This window comes from Paramormyrops kingsleyae, chromosome 13, assembly GCF_048594095.1.
Source record: "Paramormyrops kingsleyae isolate MSU_618 chromosome 13, PKINGS_0.4, whole genome shotgun sequence".
Lineage (NCBI taxonomy): Eukaryota > Metazoa > Chordata > Actinopteri > Osteoglossiformes > Mormyridae > Paramormyrops > Paramormyrops kingsleyae.
The window spans coordinates 19,878,321-19,900,737 of NC_132809.1; the positions used below are offsets into that span (position 1 = coordinate 19,878,321).

Here is a 22,417-nt window from a genome sequence, read left to right on the forward strand (position 1 = left end):
ACTCCCAAAGTTGATGACCAAGTTCGAGCAGATTACATTCAGAGGGCTTACAGCATTCACAAGTAGTGACTCAGCACTATTTGCCCAGTACTGGCCGCTTTGCCGTTACTGAGACAGCAGCACCTTGCCCGTCTCTAGCTGATGACATCAGTGGCTTGCTGCTCCTCTTGGTCTGGTCGGCATTTCCTTTGTTCCACATCCAGCATAGGAAATTACCTCACAGGAAACAAAGGGACTTTCAAGGATAGAAAAGTGTTTTTTGAGTAACAGATACTTTGCTTTGCCCCCCCCCCCCCTTTGTATACACCCTTGCCCATGTGGTCCTGCATCCCCCCCTTGTCTGGCTGTCCCCCCCCCCGCCCCCCTTCCTGCTGGTCTGTAGAGGATGTGAGGGGGGAAGGCTGTCAGTGTGGATATCTGCCCAGCTCTCTCTCTCTCTCTCTCTCTCTCTCTCTCTAGCTCATTCTATCTCCCCGTTTCCCTCTGTTTGAGCTGCGTCAAACTCTCGTAGACCCAACCGCAGTCTCCCTTGGTGACAGGTTGACGGACAGCTGAACCGAAAGTGGATGTCGGTCGACGGAGTGAACAACGGCAATGGGAACTCTGAAGGTAACACTCTCCCCCTCTGACAAACTGCACTGTTTGTTCTCTGTTCTCCAAAGTTTTTCTGGGAGGAAACAGAAGGTCTGAAGTGACACAGCGTGGTCTGCTGGCTTTCCATCATACTGATGGCATCTGACAGCCTGTGTATTTATCTTAAATACTATTAGAAATGATGGAAGTTTACAAATGAAGTCCCCTATCAACACAGCTGGCATTCACTGTTTACTTATTGTCCTAAGCTGTCCCATTAAAATGCAGTTATCACTTTAAAAAAGTTAACCTGTGCTGAGAATCTCACCACGGGCAGTTTGATGGTGGACAGGTTAACCTGTGCTGGGAATCTCACCCCGGGCAGTTTGGTGGTGGACAGGTTAACCTGTGCTGGGAATCTCACCCCGGGCAGTTTGATGGTGGACAGGTTAACCTGTGCTGGGAATCTCACCCCGGGCAGTTTGATGGTGGACAGGTTAACCTGTGCTGGGAATCTCACCCCGGGCAGTTTGATGGTGGACAGGTTAACCTGTGCTGGGAATCTCACCCCGGGCAGTTTGGTGGTGGACAGGTTAACCTGTGCTGGGAATCTCACCCCGGGCAGTTTGGTGGTGGACAGGTTAACCTGTGCTGGGAATCTCACCCCGGGCAGTTTGATGGTGGACAGGTTAACCTGTGCTGGGAATCTCACCCCGGGCAGTTTGATGGTGGACAGGTTAACCTGTGCTGGGAATCTCACCCCGGGCAGTTTGATGGTGGACAGGTTAACCTGTGCTGGGAATCTCACCCCGGGCAGTTTGATGGTGGACAGGTTAACCTGTGCTGGGAATCTCACCCCGGGCAGTTTGATGGTGGACAGGTTAACCTGTGTTGGGAATCTCACCCCGGGCAGTTTGATGGTGGACAGGTTAACCTGTGCTGGGAATCTCACCCCGGGCAGTTTGATGGTGGACAGGTTAACCTGTGCTGGGAATCTCACCCCGGGCAGTTTGGTGGTGGACAGGTTAACCTGTGCTGGGAATCTCACCCCGGGCAGTTTGGTGGTGGACAGGTTAACCTGTGCTGGGAATCTCACCGTGGGCAATTTGATGGTGGACAGGTTAACTTGTGCTGGGAATCTCACCCCGGGCAGTTTGATGGTGGACAGGTTAACTTGTGCTGGGAATCTTACTTCATGTTTGAATATCTGCCTCCTGCCATGTGACTACTTCAGGAGACTGAGCACTACAACCATCCAGGATTCTTCTGCTCTGAGTTGTTTAGGGCAGTATGCTGCCTGAGAAAGCTTATTTGTATAACACAGTGGACCCACAGAGTAGTTAACAGAGGAATGAGGAGATTTCAGGAGTCTTGTACAAAAGGCTCAGCTAAGACCAGGGTCTTATGACCAGAGAGTCATGCATTGCATCATTCACACACACACACACACACACACACAGGTTTGTAATTCATTTCTATGGGGAAAACTCTAATCCCAACATGACAACCTTAAACCCTACCCTGCCCTAACCTTAACCATAAGTAACCAAAAAAAAATACTTTTGCATTTTTTGTACAGTGGTGCCTGCGGTTCACGAACGCTGTGGTAAGAACATAAGAAATTTACAAACGAGAGGAGGCCATTCGGCCCATCAAGATAATTTGGGGAGAACTTAACTAATAGCTCAGAGTTGTTAAAATCTTATCTAGCTCCCAGGGTTTTAGCTTGCACTACATGAACAGGAAGACTATTCCATGCTCAAACTACACGTTGTGTAAAGAAGTGTTTTCCCAAATCCATTTTAAAATGTTCTCCCGCTAATTTCCACCTATGGCCATGAGTTCTAGTATTTAAACTAATATTGAAGTAGTCATTTGGCTGAACAGCATACAGACCTATTAGAATCTTATATATTTGGATCATATTCCCTCTTAATCTCCTTTGCATGAGGCTGAACAGATTCAGCTTAGCTAACCTCTCCTCATAAGACATTCCTCAAACCAGGAATCATTCTTGTAGCCCTACATTGAACCTTTTCCAAGGCAGCAATGTCCTTTTTAAGGTATGGTGACCAAACCTGCACACAATATTCTAGGTGGGGTCTTACCAAGGAATTGTATAATCATAGCATCACCTCCCTTGACTATTGGCCGTTTTAATTGCTTCCCCACATTGTGGGGAAGCAATTAAGCATTGTGGGACATGGAAGCATTGTGGGACATGGAAGCATCAACATACACACCAAGGTCTTTCTCATAATCAGCTACCTTTATTTCAGTGGAACCCATAAAATAACTATATGTTTCTGCTCCCTTCATGGATTACTTTACATTTATCTATGTTAAATTTCATCTGCCAAGTATCAGTCCAGTTGCTAATTAAATCAAGATCCCGTTGTAGCCTCTGTGCTGCTAGTTTAGTATCTGCTACACCACCCACCTTGGTGTCATCTGCAAATTTAACCAGTTTACTGTATGTATTGGTGTAATTTACTGTATGTAAATTAGGAACAATAGTGGTCCTAAAATTGAACCCTGCGGTACCCCACTATGAACGCAGACCCACTGCGACATTGTGCCTCTAATAACTACCCGCTGCTTCCTGTCTGTTAACCAGTTTTCGATCCAAGCTGCTACAGTTCCTAAAACCCTTTCAGCTTTGAGCTTAAGCAAGAGCCGTTTGTGGGGGACAACATCAAAGGCCTTCTGGAAATCTAAGTAGATCACGTCATAGATCACGTTTTGTGATCAATTTCTCTTGTAGCTTCCTCAAAAAACTCAAGTAGATTAGTTAAACAGGATCTACCTCTCCTAAATCCATGTTGGATATCCCTCAGAATGTTATTTGAATCCAGGTAATCTACAATTTTCACTTGGATTATAGCTTCGATTACTTTTCCAGTTATGCAAGTTAAACTGATTGGCCTATAGTTTGCTGGATTACTTCTATCCCCTTTTTTGAATATGTAAGACATCTTACAATTTAGATTTTTTCAAATTTATTCTTATTTTAATTTCACAGCATGTCCTCTTTAGTGCACAACAAGAATAAATACGTTTCCCAACATCAGTGAAAAAATAAATGCAAAAATACAATGTCCACTACAATGGACATAAATGAATAGGTCGGGTCTCAGGAGGATATATTTTTTTTAAAGTTTTTACTATAAAAACCAGAAAATGAATTAACAAAAAATATTATTTGGTAGGCTTGTGAACGAATTAATCGAATTTCAATGCTTTCTTATGGGAAAAATTGCCTTGGTTCGCGTACAAATTGGTTTGCGACCACTTTCCTGGAACAGATTCTGTTCCTGAACCACAGGAACCACTGTATTTCTACTTTTTAGTTTGCCTTCACACAACGTTTTGGGGACCTGAAAAATGATCCCCATAATGTCAAAATAACAGGATTTTATCACATTGTGGGGGACATTTGGTTCCCACAATTTAATATAAACATAATCCACACACACACAGAGCCTGCTCTCAATGGCTTCCTCCTGCGGATGTAACCATTCCTTCTGGGCCATTCTGCCTCTGTCTGGGTTGCTAACTGGCCTCTGGGCCATGCCGGCTGTTTGATTGACAGACGCCCTGCCCATTGTAGAGGTATGGCCGGAGCTGGAGAGGGCGGAGCAACTGGCCCGGGGTGCCGCCCTGAAATGGGCGTCCGGCGTGTTCTCGCGACCGGAGCAGCTGGAGAAGCTGGGGCAGTACCGCATGAGAGAAAGGCAGCGTACTGAGTCCATCCACTCCAGACTCAAGGTAGCACCCAAACGGACCTGTGAGTAGCCTGATCACATACATACACCCCATCCCACCACTAAGCCAAGACGCAGACATACGGCCTGGTATCTGTCTGCTCCCCAGTCACTGTGTCTGCACAGCACTTACACACTTACAGGCGCTATACATGCACTGACATCATAGCTGGAGCCCAGCTTGTTCTGCTGCTTTCATGCGCCCCCTGTCCTGTGTCTCATGTGACATTATGTGTCTTCCTCCCAAAGTCAATGGTGCAGACCTACCTTGAGGGCATAGACCGGGGTCTCAAGCAGCTACGGGAGGCGCGGCTGGAGCTTAAGGAGGTGTCATGTTCTCTGGCTGAGGTCAAGGCAGAGGGCTTCCAAAACGCAGAGGGCACCGAGACCCTGGCTGTACTGCGGGGGGCATCCATCAGTCACGCCCAGCTGCTCGCCGCTGTCAGCAACCTGCCCCGCCTTCACTCAGGTGAGTCAAACTGTCACTCTGTGATGGTTTAAGCTACAAATGTGACAATAAAATGATTATTCAAATTTAACACTGAGATAACAAATAAATGAACACTGGTGAATACATATGGTTTGGGATCTGGTCCGCCGCCTCCGCCACCGTTGTCACCACCACAAACATTTGATGGATCTTTTTCTGACTTTTCAGAGGCATTGCATGGGTGACAAACTGGAACTGATTAAATTTTGAGCTAGCTCACCCCAAAACTGAAGCAGCACCACTTAGTGGCTGCAAAGAGGAAAGCAGACGACATTTGACCTTGTAAATGTGATAAATCAAAAAGCATTTGAAGAATTTTATTGCTGCTTCACGAAAACAATATGAACAAAACAATGAAGAACACCTGGTTTCATTTTCAGACAAATTGCCCCAAAAATGAAGCAGCAGTGCTGTGTGGCAGCAAAGGAAGGAAACAGCAGCTATAGAAGAAACTTGGTCTTGCGAACACAATAACTTTAAAAGTGTTTTATGGATCTTTTTCAAACTTTGCAGGCACATGACAAATTACAATTGGTCAAATTTTCAGACAGCTCACCCCAAAATTAAAGCAGCACTGCAAAATGATATCAAAATAAAAGGTTGTTTCAGTCATTTGTTTTGATTTAATTATTAGTATTTTTCACTATTATTTATTAGGGGCCAAACATCAGAGGTGCGTAGGCAACTATTGTAATTGTTAGCATTTTTCACTGTTATTATTATTATTAATATTATTAGGGGCCCAAGTACCGAAGGTGCATAGGTATCTATTGTAATTGTTACTATTTTTCATGATTATTTTATTATTTTTATAATTATTAGGGGGGCAAGCTCTGCAATGGGAGTCTAAGGCAACCCAGTTGTTAATGTTAACCCACTGATTAGTAACTTTTTTTTTTTAATTTGGCACCTCAATAGAGAACAGTTCAACCTATTCAGACACCAAATTTGGGGTCAGGGATTTAGTGAAAATTTAAGTATTTTCCACGGACCACAAATTTGGACCAGTCTTCACCTTTCTAATTTGGAACACTGATAGGGGCCAGTCCAATGCATTTGCTCACCAAATTTTAGTTCAATCCATCTGTTTAGTGCCCCCATCAGACCAAATTTCAAGATATGTTTTTGCTTATAACCTTTGAATTTTTTGGCCTAGAATTGTGATCTTTGATTTCTCGTAATCGTTGGCTAGTCCCAATTCAAGTGAACTGAAGTCCTCCCAAATGGGTTTTCCGCAATTTTGAATTTTTCTGAGAACCTTCCTCTGCGAACGCTTCCTAGGCCATTGATTCAGTCACCACCAAATTTATTGTGAATCATCCAGAGAGGGTTGCAAACAAAATTTTGCTAAATGGAACGCTATGGCCACTCTTGTCCAAAGAATTTGAGGACAAAGCCTCAAAACAGGATGTCTGGCCATATCTCAGCAACACTTTGATTGCTCAAAGCTAAATCTGGCGCATAGCCTTGGGTCACAATTCTGAGGAAGGCCAACAAAGATTGTGTCATTCCACCACTAGAGGTTGCTGCAACAACCAACCATGTCTTCTGACTAATAACTATTGAATGGCTTGACCTAGAACAATCTTTCTTATCTTGCCTAACATTATTTGATGGGCCCAGTCTGACACATCAAGATTTTCACGTCCGCCTAATTGCTGCAGCCATCATATTGGATATAATTTTGTACAATCCACAAATTTTGTCCAATCAAGGGATTTTTGATTTTCAAAGCCTGTCTGTCATACTGAATGAATTTGGTAACAAAGCCGCCAGTCAGGATGTGTGGCCATACCTCAGCAATGCTTTGGTCTTTTGAGAATGCACTCAGGACCACATTCTTGGGGTGTCTACCAAATTTTGTCTCATTTGACCACTGAGGGGAGCTGCAATGAAGAAAAACTTGTCTTCCTAGTACATTTTAATATATTGGCCTTATAAAAGTAGTTATGACTAGGGATTGTCAAAATTTGTCTCAGCCAATCCCACCATGTCCCAGTAATTGTCACTGGCTTTCCCGTAAGCTTCTAATGGTTCCAAAACTTTGGAACTCACCCCCACATAGACTCTGGTACCTAACCTCCATCATGATGCTTCATGAACCATTTGCTGTATTTTCTGACTCCACTAGATGATGCTTTGTTCAAAAAAGGGCTCAAACAATGCCCCAAAGCAAACCAAGAGCACCATCTAGTGGGGTAAAAAAAATACAGCAAATGGTTCATGAAGCGTCATTTTCTCCATCACTATTTAACAGCATACCTGCACTCTAACGGGTTTCAGCTGAGAGCAGCCTGTTTTGTTTTTGTATTTGGCCCCTATCTGTGGAATGACACTAAAATATCTAAAGGTGATGGATACAACCAAAAAATGTTTTTTCAGGATTTTACTTTTTTGCATACATACCAACAAGATTTAAGGTGTGGGAGGTGCAAGGTGAGAATGTAGCAAGGGAATTCATTTAACCAAAATGCTAAATTTAATTAAGTTAAAAATTAATTCAAGGGCTTGAAATAGCAAATTGAGAACACAAAAAATCATGTGCACATTTTAGGGATTTGTGTGTGTATCATGGCCACAAAAAAAAAATCTGTGGCTCTGTATATATCATTAATGTATCTGTTACAGTTATGTCACAGAAAATGTTGCCTATAGTGCAACTGAGAAATTAATATATAATGTAAAAATATGAATAATATGACAGTTTAAGATATGAATATGTAGTGGAAAATGTTAAAAGAATAACCTAGTTACCAACGGAGTGCTTATATTTATAATGATACATTTTTATAGTAGCGATCAAAATTTAAAAACAAGTCAAATTTGTAATACTGCTTCTATGAATAGAAGTGATTTATTTTTTACCGCATTTTCTCAGTGAAACCTGTTTCCCAGCACAAAATTAAAAAGCTGCAGCTCCCCAGTCAGTGTAAACAAAACCAAGACATGTGCTCTTGTTTGTGGGAGTTTTCACGTGTTTTCTTGACCCAGTAACAGCCGTGGGTTTATCATATCCTTATCATATGAATAGTGCCTTTTACAAATGGTTGGGTAATCAGTGCTGCTTCAAGACTCAGACACTCAAGTCAGTCACCCATCTTCTTTTTATTTTCCTTACAAAGCTCTAAAATATATTTAGTTTCTACCTATATACACTATATTGCCAAAAGTATTGGGACACCTGCCTTTACACACACATGAACTTTAATGGCATCCCATTCTTAATACATAGACTTTAATATGGAGTTGGCCCAACCTTTGCAGCTATAATAGCTTCAACTCTTCTGGGAAGGCTGTCCACAAGGTTTAGGAGTGTGTTTATGGGAATTTTGACCATTCTTTGAGGAGAGCATTTGTGAGGTCAGGCACTGATGTTGGACAAGAAGACTTGGCTTGCAGTCTCCACTCTAATTCATCCCAAAGGTGTTCTGTCGGGTTGATGTCAAGTTCCTCCACACCAGACTCACTCATCCATGTCCTAATGGACCTCGCTTTGTGCACTGGTTGGGAACATGAAATTATCCAAAATGGCAGAATTAAGAGTTCCTTTCACTGGAACTAAGGGGCCAACATTCGCCTCAGCATGCGTTGTCCCCACTCTGTGATTTTTGGTGGCCTACCACTTTGTGGCGGAGTTGCTGTTGTTCCCAACTTTGTTATAATACCACTAACAGATGACCGTGGATTTTTTAGTAGCAAGGTAATGGATGAATGGACTTCACAGGTGGCATCCTATCATGGTACCACGCTTGAATTCACTGAGCTCCTGAGAGCGACCCATTCTTTCGCAAATGTTTGTAGAAGCGGTCTGCATGCCTAGGTGCTTCATTTTATACACCTGTGGCTATGGAAGTGATTGGAATACTTGAATTCAATGATTTGGAGGGGTGTCCCAATACTTTTGCCAATATAGCGTATATTTAAAAAGTAGTAGTATGTCTGGGGGTGTTTTTTTGAAACGTTTCTATGATGAAAATTTGCAGAGTTCTTTAAACAGTTTGGCAAAATTTCTGTTTTATCCAGTGGGCAGCATAGCCGGCTCCAGAGGGTTAAGACACACACAAAGAAATGCAGTAAACTGTCTAATTGGTGGGGAAAGATTCTGCATAAAGGCATGTAAGTGGAAAGTGAAGTGAAACAAAGTTTCAGAGTTATGTGTCACCAGTAGGACTCAGAGCATTCAGATAAAAATACATTTATTGACTTTCACATTTCCAGGTGATCCATCCAGTACTTCTAGAAATTGCAGTGGTTGGTGAGTGTGTGAGGAGTGTGTGCAAATATCACAGGTATTACCTATCTGTGACCTACTGACATTCCAAAGTATCTCTCTGCTTTTATACCATCCCTCCATTGCTCCATTTCTCCATCTCCCTTACTTTATGTCCATCCTATCATCCCTCTGTTTCTCCCTCTCTCCTCCATCCTACCTCCCCCTGTCCCACTCCCTCCTCCATCCTATCATCCGTTGGTCTCTCTCTTCCTCTCTCCTACTGTGTCTCGCTCTGTCTTTCCTTCCCCCAGTGCGAGGCGTGGTCCTGGAGACAGAGAGACTGGTGGAATCTCGTCGCCTCCTAGAAGCCCACACCCACCTCATGGAGCTGGAACGCTGGCAGGATGAGGTGCTGTGGCAGCTGGGTGTGGGGGGGGCAGCTTTGGACCCACGAGACGAGGAGCTGGTGCGCACCTACTTCTCTGATGTGGGTCGCCTGGTGGAGGCGCTAGCCAGGGAGCTCTGGGCCGTTGTGGGCAGTGGGCTCGCGCTAGCCCGGCAGAACCCTACCTCCTTTGTGTCTGCTGTGCGGATAGTGGAGCGGGAGGAAGCACTGGACCGCGCTCTGCTGGAGGAGAGGAGGGGGGGGGGCTGCACTAGGCCCCTTCCCCCAGGGCGACCACGCTGCTGGAGGAAACGCTTCTTTCAGGTGACCATCATACAAACAGAGTATGGTACAGTAAGGAGTAAGGCACAGCCCAGAGTAGAGTGAGCCTGAGGCCAGACCCATTAAAGCTGTCAGGAAGGTCACAAGTGCATATACAGTGAGGAACATAAGTATTTGAACACTCTGCGATTTTGCAAGTTCTCCCACTTAGAAATCATGGAGGTGCATTCCCACTGTGAGAGACAGCATTTAAAAAAAAAAAAATAAAAAAAATTCAGGAAATCTCATTGTATGATTTTTAAAGAATTTATTTGTATTGCACTGCTGCAAATAAGTATTTGAACACCTGAGAAAATCAGTGTTAATATTTGGTACAGAGGTCAAACGTTTCCTGTAGTTCTTGACCAGGTTTGCACACACTGCAACAGGGATTTTGGCCCACTCCTCCACACAGATCTCCTCTAGATCTATCAGGTTTTGGGGCGGTCACTGAGCAACACGGAGTTTCAGCTCCCTCCAAAGATTTTCTATTGGATTTAGGTCTGGAGACTGGCTAGGCCACTCCAGAACCTTGATATGCTTCTTACGGAGCCACTCCTTGGTTATCCTGGCTGTGTGCTTCGGATCATTGTCATGTTGGAAGACCCAGCCACGACCCATCTTCAATGCTCTGACTGAGGGAAGGAGGTTGTTGCTCAAAATCTCACAATACATGGCCCCATTCATCCTCTCCTTGATACAGTGCAGTCGTCGTGTCCCCTTCGCAGAAAAGCACCCCCAAAGCATGATGTTTCCACCCCCATGCTTCACAGTAGGGATGGTGTTCTTGGGATGTAACTCCTTCTTCTTTTTCCCTCCAAACACGGCGAGTGAAGTTTAGACCAAAAAGTTCTATTTTGGTCTCATCTGATCACATGACTTTCTCCCATGCCTCCTCTGGATCATCCAGATGGTCACTGGCAAACTTCAGACGGGCCTGGACATGTGATGACTTGAGCAGGGGAACCTTCCGTGCAATGCATGATTTGAAACCATGACGGCGTAGTGTTCTACCAACAGTGACCTTTGAAACTGTGGTCCCAGCTCTCTACATGTCATTGACCAGCTCCTCCCATGTAGTTCTGGGCTGATTCCTCACCTTTCATATCATCAGTGATACCCCATGAGGTGAGATCTTGCATGGAGCCCCAATCCGAGGGAGACTGACAGTCGTCTTTAGCCTCTTCCATTTTCTAACAATTGCTCCAACAGTTGATCTATTTTCACCAAGCTGCTTGGCAATTGCCCTGTAGCCCTTTCCAGCCTTGTGGAGGTCCACAATTTTGTCTCTGGTGTCTTTTGACAGCTCTTTGGTCTTGCCCATGGTAGTAGTTGGAGTCTGACTGACTGTGGGGTGGACAGGTGTCTTTAAAGAGCTCAGACAGGTGCTACTAATTTAGATTAATAAGTGGAGTAGAGGTGGACTTTTTAAAGGCAGAGTAACAGGTCTTTGAGAGCCAGAATTCTTACTGATTGCCAGGTGTTCAAATACTTATGTGCAGCAGTGCAATACAAATAAATTCTTTAAAAATCATACAATGTGATTTCCTGAATTTTTTTTAAAATGCTGTCTCTCACAGTGGGAATGCACCTACAATGTGAATTTCAGACCCCTATATGATTTCTAAGTGGGAGAACTTGCAAAATTGCAGGGTGTTCAAATACTTATGTTCCTCACTGTATATGCACTTACTCACACACATATACAGACGTGGACAAATTTGTTGGTACCCTTCAACAAAAAAACACAACTATCTCTGACATAACTTGAAACTGACAAAAGATTAATGGCATCCGTTATTGTTTATTCCATATTTAACACAAATCGGACTTTTACTTATTGATTCAGCTGCATATTTAATATAATTAAATGAATGAAAATGGCATGGACCCTTAATTTGGTACCCTTAATTGAATATTTTGTGGCACCACCTTTTGCAGCAATCACTGCCAACAACCGATCTCTGTACTTTACAGTGAAACGTCTGCATTTGCCACAGGTAGTTTGACCTACTCTTCCTGAGCAAACTGCTCAAGCTGTCTAATGTTTGAAGGGTGGCATCTCCACACTGCAATTTTCAGATCTTTCCATAAAGGATCAATAGGATTAAGATCTGGGCTCTTGGAGGGCCATTTAGGTAGTCTCAGCCATTCCTGAGTGCTTTTAGCTGTATGTTTTGGGTCATTATCCTGTTGGAGGACCCATGACCTGCGACTGAGGCTGAGCTTTCTGACATTGGGCAGTATCTTTCGCTCCAGGATGCCTAGGTAGTCTTCAGACTTCATTGTGCACTGCACAGATTCAAGGTTCCCCGTGCCAGATGCAGCAAAGCAGCTCCAAAACTAATCCGGGCTGCTTGCATGTTTCACAGTAGGTATGGTCTTCTTCCACAAAGCCCATTATTGTTCAAAATGCAACGGATGGCGCGATCAGAAAGTGACATACCTTGACTTTGGAGCTCAGCTTGAATGGGTTTAGATGGTTTCCTTGGTTCTTTTTCTACCATTCGCACTATCCTTCTGATCAACCTGGGGTTGCATTTCCTCTTGCGTCCACATCCTGGGAAGTTGGCTACAGTCCCATGAACCTTATACTTTTTAAGAAAATTGGCAACTGTGGTCACAGGAACCTGAACGTTTGCTCTCTCCATGTTCAGTGTAGCATGTAAAATGGCTGTTTAAAAGCTTGAAAGCACCTATGATACTAATTAAGGTTTAACACTAACGGTAATGCCAGGATAAATAGTCTCTTTAGGGGTACCAACAAATTGGTCCATACTATTTTAGCATATCTTTGTAAAATAAACAACAAATAATTTCTTTTCACAATTTTACTGGTGTACTGTATGAAATACTAAAGGCATGCAGGCATACATTAGCCAATCGCTTTTAATTGAATCAATCTTCAGGAGAAATTAAGCATTGTTTCAATGAGCTGGAAGGACGCCAACAAATTTATCCATATATACTGTGTATATATATATATATATATATATATATATATATATATATATATATATATATATATATGTATGTATGTATACAGTGCAAAAGGCAAAAGTCTTAACCAGCCAAAGAGAGTGATGTTGCATTGTTCTTTATTCGTGTTGGTGGAAAATTATATTTATCAGCTTAGCCATTTCAAAACTTCTCATTCCGTCAGCTCAGCTCAACCATACAACACATTGATGTACCACTAACATACCATGTCTGGCTAATCAACATCTCATTTACTTTTTAACTAATTAAATTATTGGATCAAGTGAGCTGGTGGTGAAATTCAATAAATACGTGTAACGGCCGAGCTGCTCCTACAGAGCGGTGTGGGAACTGAAGCACTGTTCATCTATATATATATATATATATACTGTGTGGCCCCTCAGGTGATGGATGAGATGGTGTCGTCACGCTTCTGCAGTGTCTCCTACCTGCACACTCGAGGCTCCGGCTTGGCCAACCACCTGTCTGGCCTGCAGCACAGCATCATGGGAGACGTGGCCACTGTGCAGCACTTGCTGGAGCAGTGTGTGCCGCCCCATTACCGGCTGCTGCGCGTCTATGTGGCCACTGTCCACCGCTGCCTACAGACGCACCTGGCCCAGGTGAGCAGCTGGGACCTGGAGAGGGGGGAGATCTTCGCCGTGCTCAACTGGGTGCTGCACGTCTACGGCAGGTGAGCGTGTGTGTGTACGTGTATGTGAGTGGTGTGAATGTGTGACTCCCCACCCCCCCCCCTCCCACCATTAACATTGTTCTCTGTCCACTGTCCAAGCCATGACATGTTGGGCCATCCTGATGTGGTATCGGAAATGGACCCGCTTGAGCTGGGACCCCTCATCTCCCCCGAGACCCTAGAAAAACTTCAGAGCAAATACGTATACAGCATTCGGGTGAGGCAGCAGACCCCCTCTCTGCTTGTGTGCCTCTATACTCACGTGCCTGTCCCTGCTGCTGATTTTAAATCAAAAGTTGTTGATCTCTGAGTCGGAACAACCACACGTCTGTGTGGCATATTTCCCATGCTGCTTTGTGAAGTGAAGTTTATAACTACCAAAGGTGATGGTATATATTGGTAGGCATGTGTAGGGCTGTATGCATAAACAGTGGCCTTTAGCTGACGTGTAAATGAAATGCACATGCAAATTCCTTAGTACAGGGGTTTAGAGTGGAGCAACAGAGCTCCACTCTTCTCTGATTTAGTCCCATATAAAAGATTTCACATTAGCCGAAATGTGAGCTGACGTTCAAGGCAAGCCACAGTAGTTAACAGTCCCCCCATAAATATAGTATTTGGTGCTGCTATAAATAACTATAAATTTTAATTTCATATTTTATATTTAATGATGTTGCTTCACTGGATTGTATTTGCTGTTTGTTCTGCCTGTGTTATGCCTGGGTAACTATCTTCAGGAGTAATGTCACAGTGGGTATGGTGCCTTCACTGTAGAACAGTGTGGCTGATTGGATGAACAAGGCTTTGGAGGTAGAGCTGACAGACTGGCAAAGGGATCAGGAGCCTGATGTGGACCACGAGGGCTTCTACCACACCAGCCTGCCCACCATCATTGCTCAGGTGTGCATGTGTATTTATATAATAAACAGGTAAACACATGTTCACTTATCCTCAAATCATATAGGTACTCAAATCACATAAATATAGCTTTATCCATCCAACCTTTGCTCTCAGGCTGTGTTCCCTATACTCCATGCTGTGCCTCATACCTCATGGTTCTACTAGATGTTACAGGAGAATGCTCAGGTGGCCCTAATGATCAGTGAATCTTTGAGGGATCAGACCATACACATGGGACTCTACGAGCTGGAGAGCTTCCTTAACAGGTAGGTAGCATGCCCTGGTGCTACATGCTAGCCACCACGCTCATACTTCTTAGGACATTCTGAGGTGCAGGGGCCGGTTGCACAAAACAACTTAAGTTTAGATTTTCCTTAAAGTCCAAGTAAAAGTTTCCTTAAAATAAAGTTGGTTGTACAAAACACCCTTAAGCTTTCTCCTTCAGATTTCCTTAAAATGTTCGCTTAAGTACTTAAGTTTTTCTCCTTATCATAGTCTTATACTTAAGGAATCCTTTAAAGTTCCCTTAACGGTTGCACAAAACTAACCAAAATAAAGAAAAAAACTTAAGATACTTCTGACTGTATCTTTACCACAACATGGCTGAGTTTATGGCAATAAATGAAGAAAATGAATGGGTCCTGAGAACAGTGTTCTGCAACTGAGAATGGCCAGTGGGTTCTGCAACTGAGAACGCCCAGTGGGTACGATTAATGATGAACATTAATGATTTTACCTGACCGACAGTCTATGTATGATTTTATTTTTATGACTACCAGCATGTTTATAATTCATTATTATATCTGGCTATCAGATTGATCTTTTGTTTTCCACAGAATAAAAAATGTAGCATTATCCCGCTATTTAGTGCTAGCGGGTTTCATCACTGGTGATTTTATATAAAAGTATATTGGTTATTGACTGAATTTTCCAATGTAGAAATATGGAGACCCATGCAAAATTGCATTTAATATAATCTTTTCCCAGTTTTTCGACGTATCTTCCAAGTCAATGCTGGTGCTTCTCATCAACCATTCAGCAAAGTTTATCATTATATATTCCACTCATCATGTTTAATTTCGTCCTTGTCTTTAACACATTTCTTAATTACGTTTTTGTTTTAGTTATCATCACGCAAAAAAACCCTTTGTCAGACCATATTTTAGTCAACAATTTTTGTTTACAAAATTAACACTGGGGGTGATAACAAGTATCACGAACAGGCATGAGTGCAAGCAAACAAACGGTCACCATGGAGATTGTACAATTTTACTGCCGTAAAAATTTCAATGCAGTAAATTCCTTAAGATTTTCCCTTAACTAAGAAAACCTTTTAAATGATTCTGTGCAACATCCTTAAATAAATCACTCAGTTAAGGAGAAATTAAACCCTAAAAAAGTATCATACTTTAGGGGTAAACTTAAAATGTTTTGTGCAACCGGTCCCAGCTCCATTCCTCTTTTTCTCTGTCCCTCAGGTTTCGCGAAGCCCTGGTGGAGTTTGGGAAGGAGCACCGTAAGGATCATGGCCGCAATCCATTTTACCTCCACTACCTCCTGGCCACCATCAGCAACTGCATTGTACTCAAGTGAGTGTGTGTGTGCATGACGCCTTCTTCTGCATATACATGCCTGTGCGTGACGCCTTCTTCTGCATATACATGCCTGTGCGTGACGCCTTCTTCTGCATATACATGACTGTGCATGACGCCTTCTTCTGCATATACTTGACTGTGCATGACGCCTTCTTCTGCATATACTTGACTGTGCATGACGCCTTCTTCTGCATATACATGACTGTGCATGACGCCTTCTTCTGCATATACATGACTGTGCATGACGCCTTCTTCTGCATATACATGACTGTGCATGACGCCTTCTTCTGCATATACTTGACTGTGCATGACGCCTTCTTCTGCATATACTTGACTGTGCATGACGCCTTCTTCTGCATATACTTGACTGTGCATGACGCCTTCTTCTGCATATACATGACTGTGCATGACGCCTTCTTCTGCATATACATGACTGTGCATGACGCCTTCTTCTGCATATACTTGACTGTGCATGACGCCTTCTTCTGCATATACTTGACTGTGCATGACGCCTTCTTCTGCATATACTTGACTGTGCATGACGCCTTCTTCTGCATATACATGACTGTGCATGACGCCTTCTTCTGCATATACATGACTGTGCATGACGCCTTCTTCTGCATATACATGACTGTGCATGACGCCTTCTTCTGCATATACTTGACTGTGCATGACGCCTTCTTCTGCATATACTTGACTGTGCATGACGCCTTCTTCTGCATATACTTGACTGTGCATGACGCCTTCTTCTGCATATACATGACTGTGCATGACGCCTTCTTCTGCATATACATGACTGTGCATGACGCCTTCTTCTGCATATACTTGACTGTGCATGACGCCTTCTTCTGCATATACTTGACTGTGCATGACGCCTTCTTCTGCATATACTTGACTGTGCATGACGCCTTCTTCTGCATATACATGACTGTGCGTGACGCCTTCTTCTGCATATACTTGATTGTGCATGAAGCCTTCTGCAGATGCATGAATGTGTGTATGCATGTGCTGGACACCATCTCTGCCTATGTGTGAGTGTGCCTGTGCTTGACTCTGTCACTAAAGTTGCCCTGGGGGAGAGGTACTTGGCAGGGGTGGGTTTACTCATACAGTAGCCCCCTGAGAAGGTCATCTCCATTTGACTTCAACTCAGGGGATATGACCCGACTGATGTCTGTGCTTATGCACTGAACATCAGTTCAGATTATCTGGTCTTCTTGTAGACCTTGAGTGGGATGCTGGAAGGTGCCCCCTTTGACTACTGGGTGACTTTACCTCTCATGTGGAACCTGGAACGGTGTGACTGGAAGAAACAGCCTGCCTGACCTGAACCCGAGCGATGGTCTATTATTGTTCTTCTGGGATAGCCACATCCATCCACTTTCTAAACAAGATATTTACAAATAAAAAAAACTTATCCCAAGCCAAAAATAAATAGATAAAGCTTAAAAATCACAGAGCAATTGTAACATGCCACAGCTAGGCACAAAAAAGTGGTGTACTTACACTAGTGCATCGGCACATTTCTCCCCCAAAGTCCAGTCTATTTAACTACTGTGATCACTAGTCACTTGTAGACGTGAGCCCAGACACGTAGGGCTGGGCAATATGGCCAAAAATGTTAACACAATGAAATATTGATGAAACACCCTATCTGTTGGCATACTTAACTACGATGATAAAAGTCAAATCATTATTTTTTTCCAGTTAAAAGGCTGATTTTTGCTCCTGTGTGAAAGTTAAAGAAACCAGATTGTTAATTGTGGTTTTAAGCTATTCTTTATTATCAGAAGGTGACAAACAAAATTATCCAGCCTCAATATCTATATGATTCACACTGCAACATAGTAGGTGGTAGTTCTTCTCCTTAAAACTGGTTTCCACCAGTGCTTATTTGTAAACTCTGTGGTGCTGGGGCTCAAAAAGAGCACAGAGGCGAGTTGCGACCATCCTTATATGAGGAGCCGCAGCACACTGGCTTTGAATGACGTCACATACACAATGATAATGTGCTATTAATTACATAAAAATGTAACAAGGCAACACCTGTTAGTTCTATCAAACTGAAAGACAGACCTACCCTATTAGATGAGTTACTGGTCCAAAGGGTAACTTAATCTATTTTATTACCCAAAAAAATATATTTTCGTGCATGCACCTAAAAACCCAAGAAAACTATGGTCACACCATTACAGGTGACCAAGTTAAACCACTAGACATAATGTATCAGACAAATGGATAGACCGGCTTACCAGTGTATGTACCTGGGTATCGACAACTGATCCAGGGTTGCCAACTTTAGTCAGCTGGCTGGAGTAAAATTTTCAGGTCAGAACAAATCTACACAGGCGTGCACATGCATTTGAATGTTTTGTAAGAGTTTTATTACTTTGTAAACATTCTGTAGGCTTTGAAAATGACCCCAACACTAATTCTAGGTTTATAATGGAATGGTATAGATTTGCTGTAAGATTTCTTGCAAGAGTGTGGAGTCTGAAAGCATGAGTATCACACCAGATGCGTGAGAGTTGACAGCCCTGCTGATCTCCTAAATAGAGTTGCTTGGCCTTGCTCTCCTCCCATCCAGGGGCTCGATAGAGAGCCTGCAGCAGCAGTGCACTGCCTGCCCCACGGGTTGCTTCTCCTGGCCACCCCCTGGGCCCCTGGTAGCTTTGGACCGCGCTGTGAAGAAGGCCTGCCGGCTGGTGATGGATAGGCTACTACTGGAGCTCCAGCCGCTGCTGCTGAGGCTGCTCTCCGGCTCCTGGCTGACCCATGGCGAGGTCACCCCCCTGCTCTGCAGGGTTCTGGAGCGCCACTGTGAGCTATATGGCCATGTGAGGCCACCCTGTCGCCAGGTCAGACCCCTCCCCGAGCAGCATCTGGCTGCAAGGCTGTGGGACTCAGGCAAGACATCACACATCAATCACTTATGTTACTTTACGAAGCACATAGAGAGCCGAGGATAACCTCACATTGGCCACCAGGGTCAGATCTCAGCCTTGCTGCAAGACATGTGCAGTCTGCCTGTTCTCCCTGTGGCCAGCCTGGGTGGCGCTGTGGCCTCACACCATTGAGGCTGTGGGTTTCATTTCTGCCCCTGCAGGTGGAGTCTGCATGTTCTCCTTATGCTTGTATGGGTTCCCTCCCACCACCAAAATCCATGTGGTTTTTGTAGAGCAGTGTCTCTAAATTGTGCCCTTTGATGGACTGGCATCTCCCCCAGGATGCCTCCTACTCAGTGCTTGCTGGGAAACAGGATTGAAACAATGACACAGATCATTTGTGCCCTGATATAAGCAATGAATCACACGTCATTTATACCTTCTGTGGTGTAATACGAACCCAGGCCTTTGGTCCTCTTTGGCATGACCTCTCCTCATGCTCCCAGCGTCTACAGGAAGAGTGCCAGCGGCTGGTGGTGGTGGAGTATGTGCGCGCACTGATGCAGAGGAGGCTGGTGTGCCGGGGTGCAGGAGAGCGCCACCAGGTGGCTGAGCGCATAGTGCAGGACGCCCAATTGCTGCGGGACGTCTTCCAGGACATGGTGAGTATGTGGGTTTCCATCTGCATAGCAACCCCACAACAAACTTGCATCCGTATGCTGAAATTAATTAAAAAATCAAATATGATAGCAGATTACATAAATCTTTGTAATCGCTACAGTAGTACATGTTTAATTAACTAAATAATGTGATGCTTCAGTGAAGACTGGTAGTTTCTGTGTGAATTCTGTAATGGCTGTTATTAGTGAGCACAGTGCCTGTATCTGACTGCCTGTTCATGTCACTGTCTAGGAGGGAGAGGGCTCGGTGAGTGGGGTTACACCCAGTGTGCTGCTGCCTATTCTGGCTGAAATCATCCGCTTGCAGGACCCCAGCCTGCTGATCCTGGAGGTATCCGGCCTGGTAGCCAAGTACCCTGACATCAGGTGAGCATTGGGGTAACACTCGACCCGCAGGGGTGGGCAATACCCATCTTCAACAACCATAAAGTAGTGCTACTTTTATTTAATTTCAGCGTTAAATGGCATGCTAACCATATACAATGTGTGTGTTATCATCCTCTTAAAAGTCCATCTCTTTTTCTTAAGCATATACCTTGTCAGTTACTCATGCCTTGTGTGTAGGTGTGTGTGTTACTGTCCCCTTAAATGTCCCCCTCTTTCTGTTAAGTACCCTGTGTCAGTTTGTCCTGTCATGTGTGTAGGTGTGTGTTACTGTCCCTTTAAATGCCCCCTTCTTTCTGTTAAGTAGCCCATATCAGTTTGTCCTGACCTATATGTAGGGGTGTGTGTTACTGCCCCTTTAAATGCCCCCCTCTTTCTGTTAAGTGCCTTGAGTCAGTTTGTCCTGCCCTGTGTCTAAGTGTGTGTGTTACTGCCCCTTTAAATGCCCATGTGTGTCTATATTTGTGTCCAGTGAGGAGCATGTTTCCGTGCTGCTGGATGTGAGGGGCGATGTTCCACGAGAGCTGCGAGGGGTGGTTCTTGACATGTTGGAGCAGAGCACCCCAATTCTCCCCCCTGGGTACCGTCCGGTGTTTTCGGACATCCTGGTGCCCCCCCGTAGCATGTCATTCTGCCTACCCACTGCCAGGTGTTCCTGACAAGAACAACCACTCTGACCAGTTTACTGATCAAGATCTCCTGCACTCTGGAAGTTCAAACCACTGTAGTTCTGTCTCACTATCCACTGCTACTGTTTCATGTAATCCTGAACTCTTAAGACAAAAAAGAGAAGGGGGTCTGGGAGACAGTGATCATGTGACCTGGCCTCAGACATTATGATAAATAGCAAGGTGAGGCCATATGTGATCATATGTGGCCCCCTCTCGTTTGTAAATTTCTTATGTTCTTATGTTATCAGCCAAGATGCACCTGGAAGGCAAAGGCAATGGTACAGCAGCAAACAGTTATTCACATTACACATGCTATATGTAATACATTTGCTAATAAAATTAATAAAATCTTGTACAATAAACTTGAAAAGAACTTTCCTGAGACCTCTCTAAATTCAATTATACTTATGAAGTGCAGTGTTAAATTTGACAGCATACTTAGATTTAGTCTTAGTTTTAGTCCTTTGATGAATATGCAATTTAGTTTTAGTCATATTTTAGTTTTCTGATTTTTTTAGCTTCAGACAATTTTTTTGAGGAAAATTATAGGATATTCAATTTATCTAAGTCTACAATAAACGCGGCCAATGAAAATAACTGGTTTAGTCAGTATTACATCATTTTCACATTTATTTGAAAATGTTGCTTATTTTTCTGGGTATACACACAAAGAGAATGGTCTACCTCTCTCCTCTATACAGATTCCTGAAGGAAACTTCTGTAATGCTTTTAGTATGACATTAGGTTTGAACATAACCACTGTAAAGATCGTAATATTGCAATAACTCTACAATGGCTTTATATGGTATTTTATTTATCCTTAAATAAATAAATATAAATGAAAGTAAAATTCACTCTCACACAAAAGACTTGTATATGTCCAGGTCTATTAAACAGGTGAAACGTTTTCACATCGCGTTTTATCTTGTTATAGTTATAGGCGATTATCCCGATGCCTTTCATTTAACATGCTTAACAATGTCTCTAAGGACAGTAGGAAACAGGGCTCTTCGTCCCTGGCTTCAGTAGACGCTGCAGGTGTCGAGTCATGTTGAGCGAAGTAAAGCGTATAATTTTCATCATTAGGGTCGACCGCATCGTTGATGTTGTCGATTTCATCTAATAAGGCTTCGGGTGTAGGAGGGGGTGTTGCTCCGTCCATACCTGCTGATACAGGTCTTACGTAGATTGTTTCTTAACAGACTCCCCTCGATCCGCACTATCTCTCGTAGAAAGGACACAGAATACCGCAATCTAAAAAAATATTAAATGGGTTTAAAGCACCCATATGCCAAGCCATTTTCTGCTTCATATCAGTCTCCTCACGCCATGCCAACCATATCCTGATGTCACATGACCCCTGTCCCAGTGACCTCTGCAACCCCACCTGTCACTTTGACAAATGTGACATCTTGACCTTTAGGTTATAAATCTTTTTGAAAGAAGCGGCAGGCAGTATCTCTCTCAGACTCATTCTATACTACAGGACTGCTTTGAGAGTACTAGCTGGGATGTGTGCAGAACTGCTGCTTTCAGAGAGGATGGTAATACTGACATGCCACAGGGGTAACTGGCTACATCAGCTTTTGGAATGAAAAAGTTGTCCCCACAAAGAATAAAAGGAGCTTCCCTAACCAGAAACCCTGGATTAATGGAGAAGTCAGATCGAAGCTACGTGCACATTCCACTGCATTTCTCTCAGGCAATGTTGAGGAATACAAAAGGGCTAGATATGGCCTGCGTAAGTCCATCAGGGTTGCTAAGAGAAAATACAGGCAGAAATTGGAGGGATATTACACCACCACTGACTCTAGGCGCATGTAGCTAGGTTTGCAACACATCATTGACTACAAGCAGAGGAACAGGGAGATCACAACCAGCCC

General features: G+C 43.7%; 1 protein-coding gene across 3 annotated transcripts; it reads left to right on the forward strand.

Moving 5' to 3' along the window:
* The first annotated feature begins 400 nt into the window (after positions 1-400).
* exoc3l1 (exocyst complex component 3-like 1) lies at positions 401-20,911 on the forward strand. 3 transcript variants are annotated; one of them, XM_023817254.2, is made up of 13 exons: positions 401-609; positions 4,166-4,341; positions 4,587-4,806; positions 9,352-9,749; positions 13,130-13,419; positions 13,519-13,636; positions 14,194-14,319; positions 14,485-14,585; positions 15,798-15,908; positions 18,502-18,772; positions 19,306-19,461; positions 19,712-19,845; positions 20,336-20,911. In XM_023817254.2, the coding sequence occupies exons 1-13, from the start codon at positions 567-569 to the stop codon at positions 20,520-20,522; spliced, it is 2,331 nt and encodes a 776-aa protein (XP_023673022.2). In that variant the 5' UTR covers positions 401-566; the 3' UTR covers positions 20,523-20,911. The 3 variants fall into 3 exon arrangements, with proteins under 3 accessions (XP_023673022.2, XP_023673023.2, XP_023673024.2); XM_023817255.2 differs by having other exon boundaries at positions 4,184-4,341; XM_023817256.2 differs by lacking the exon at positions 401-609 and having other exon boundaries at positions 4,201-4,360.
* The last annotated feature ends 1,506 nt before the right edge of the window (positions 20,912-22,417 follow it).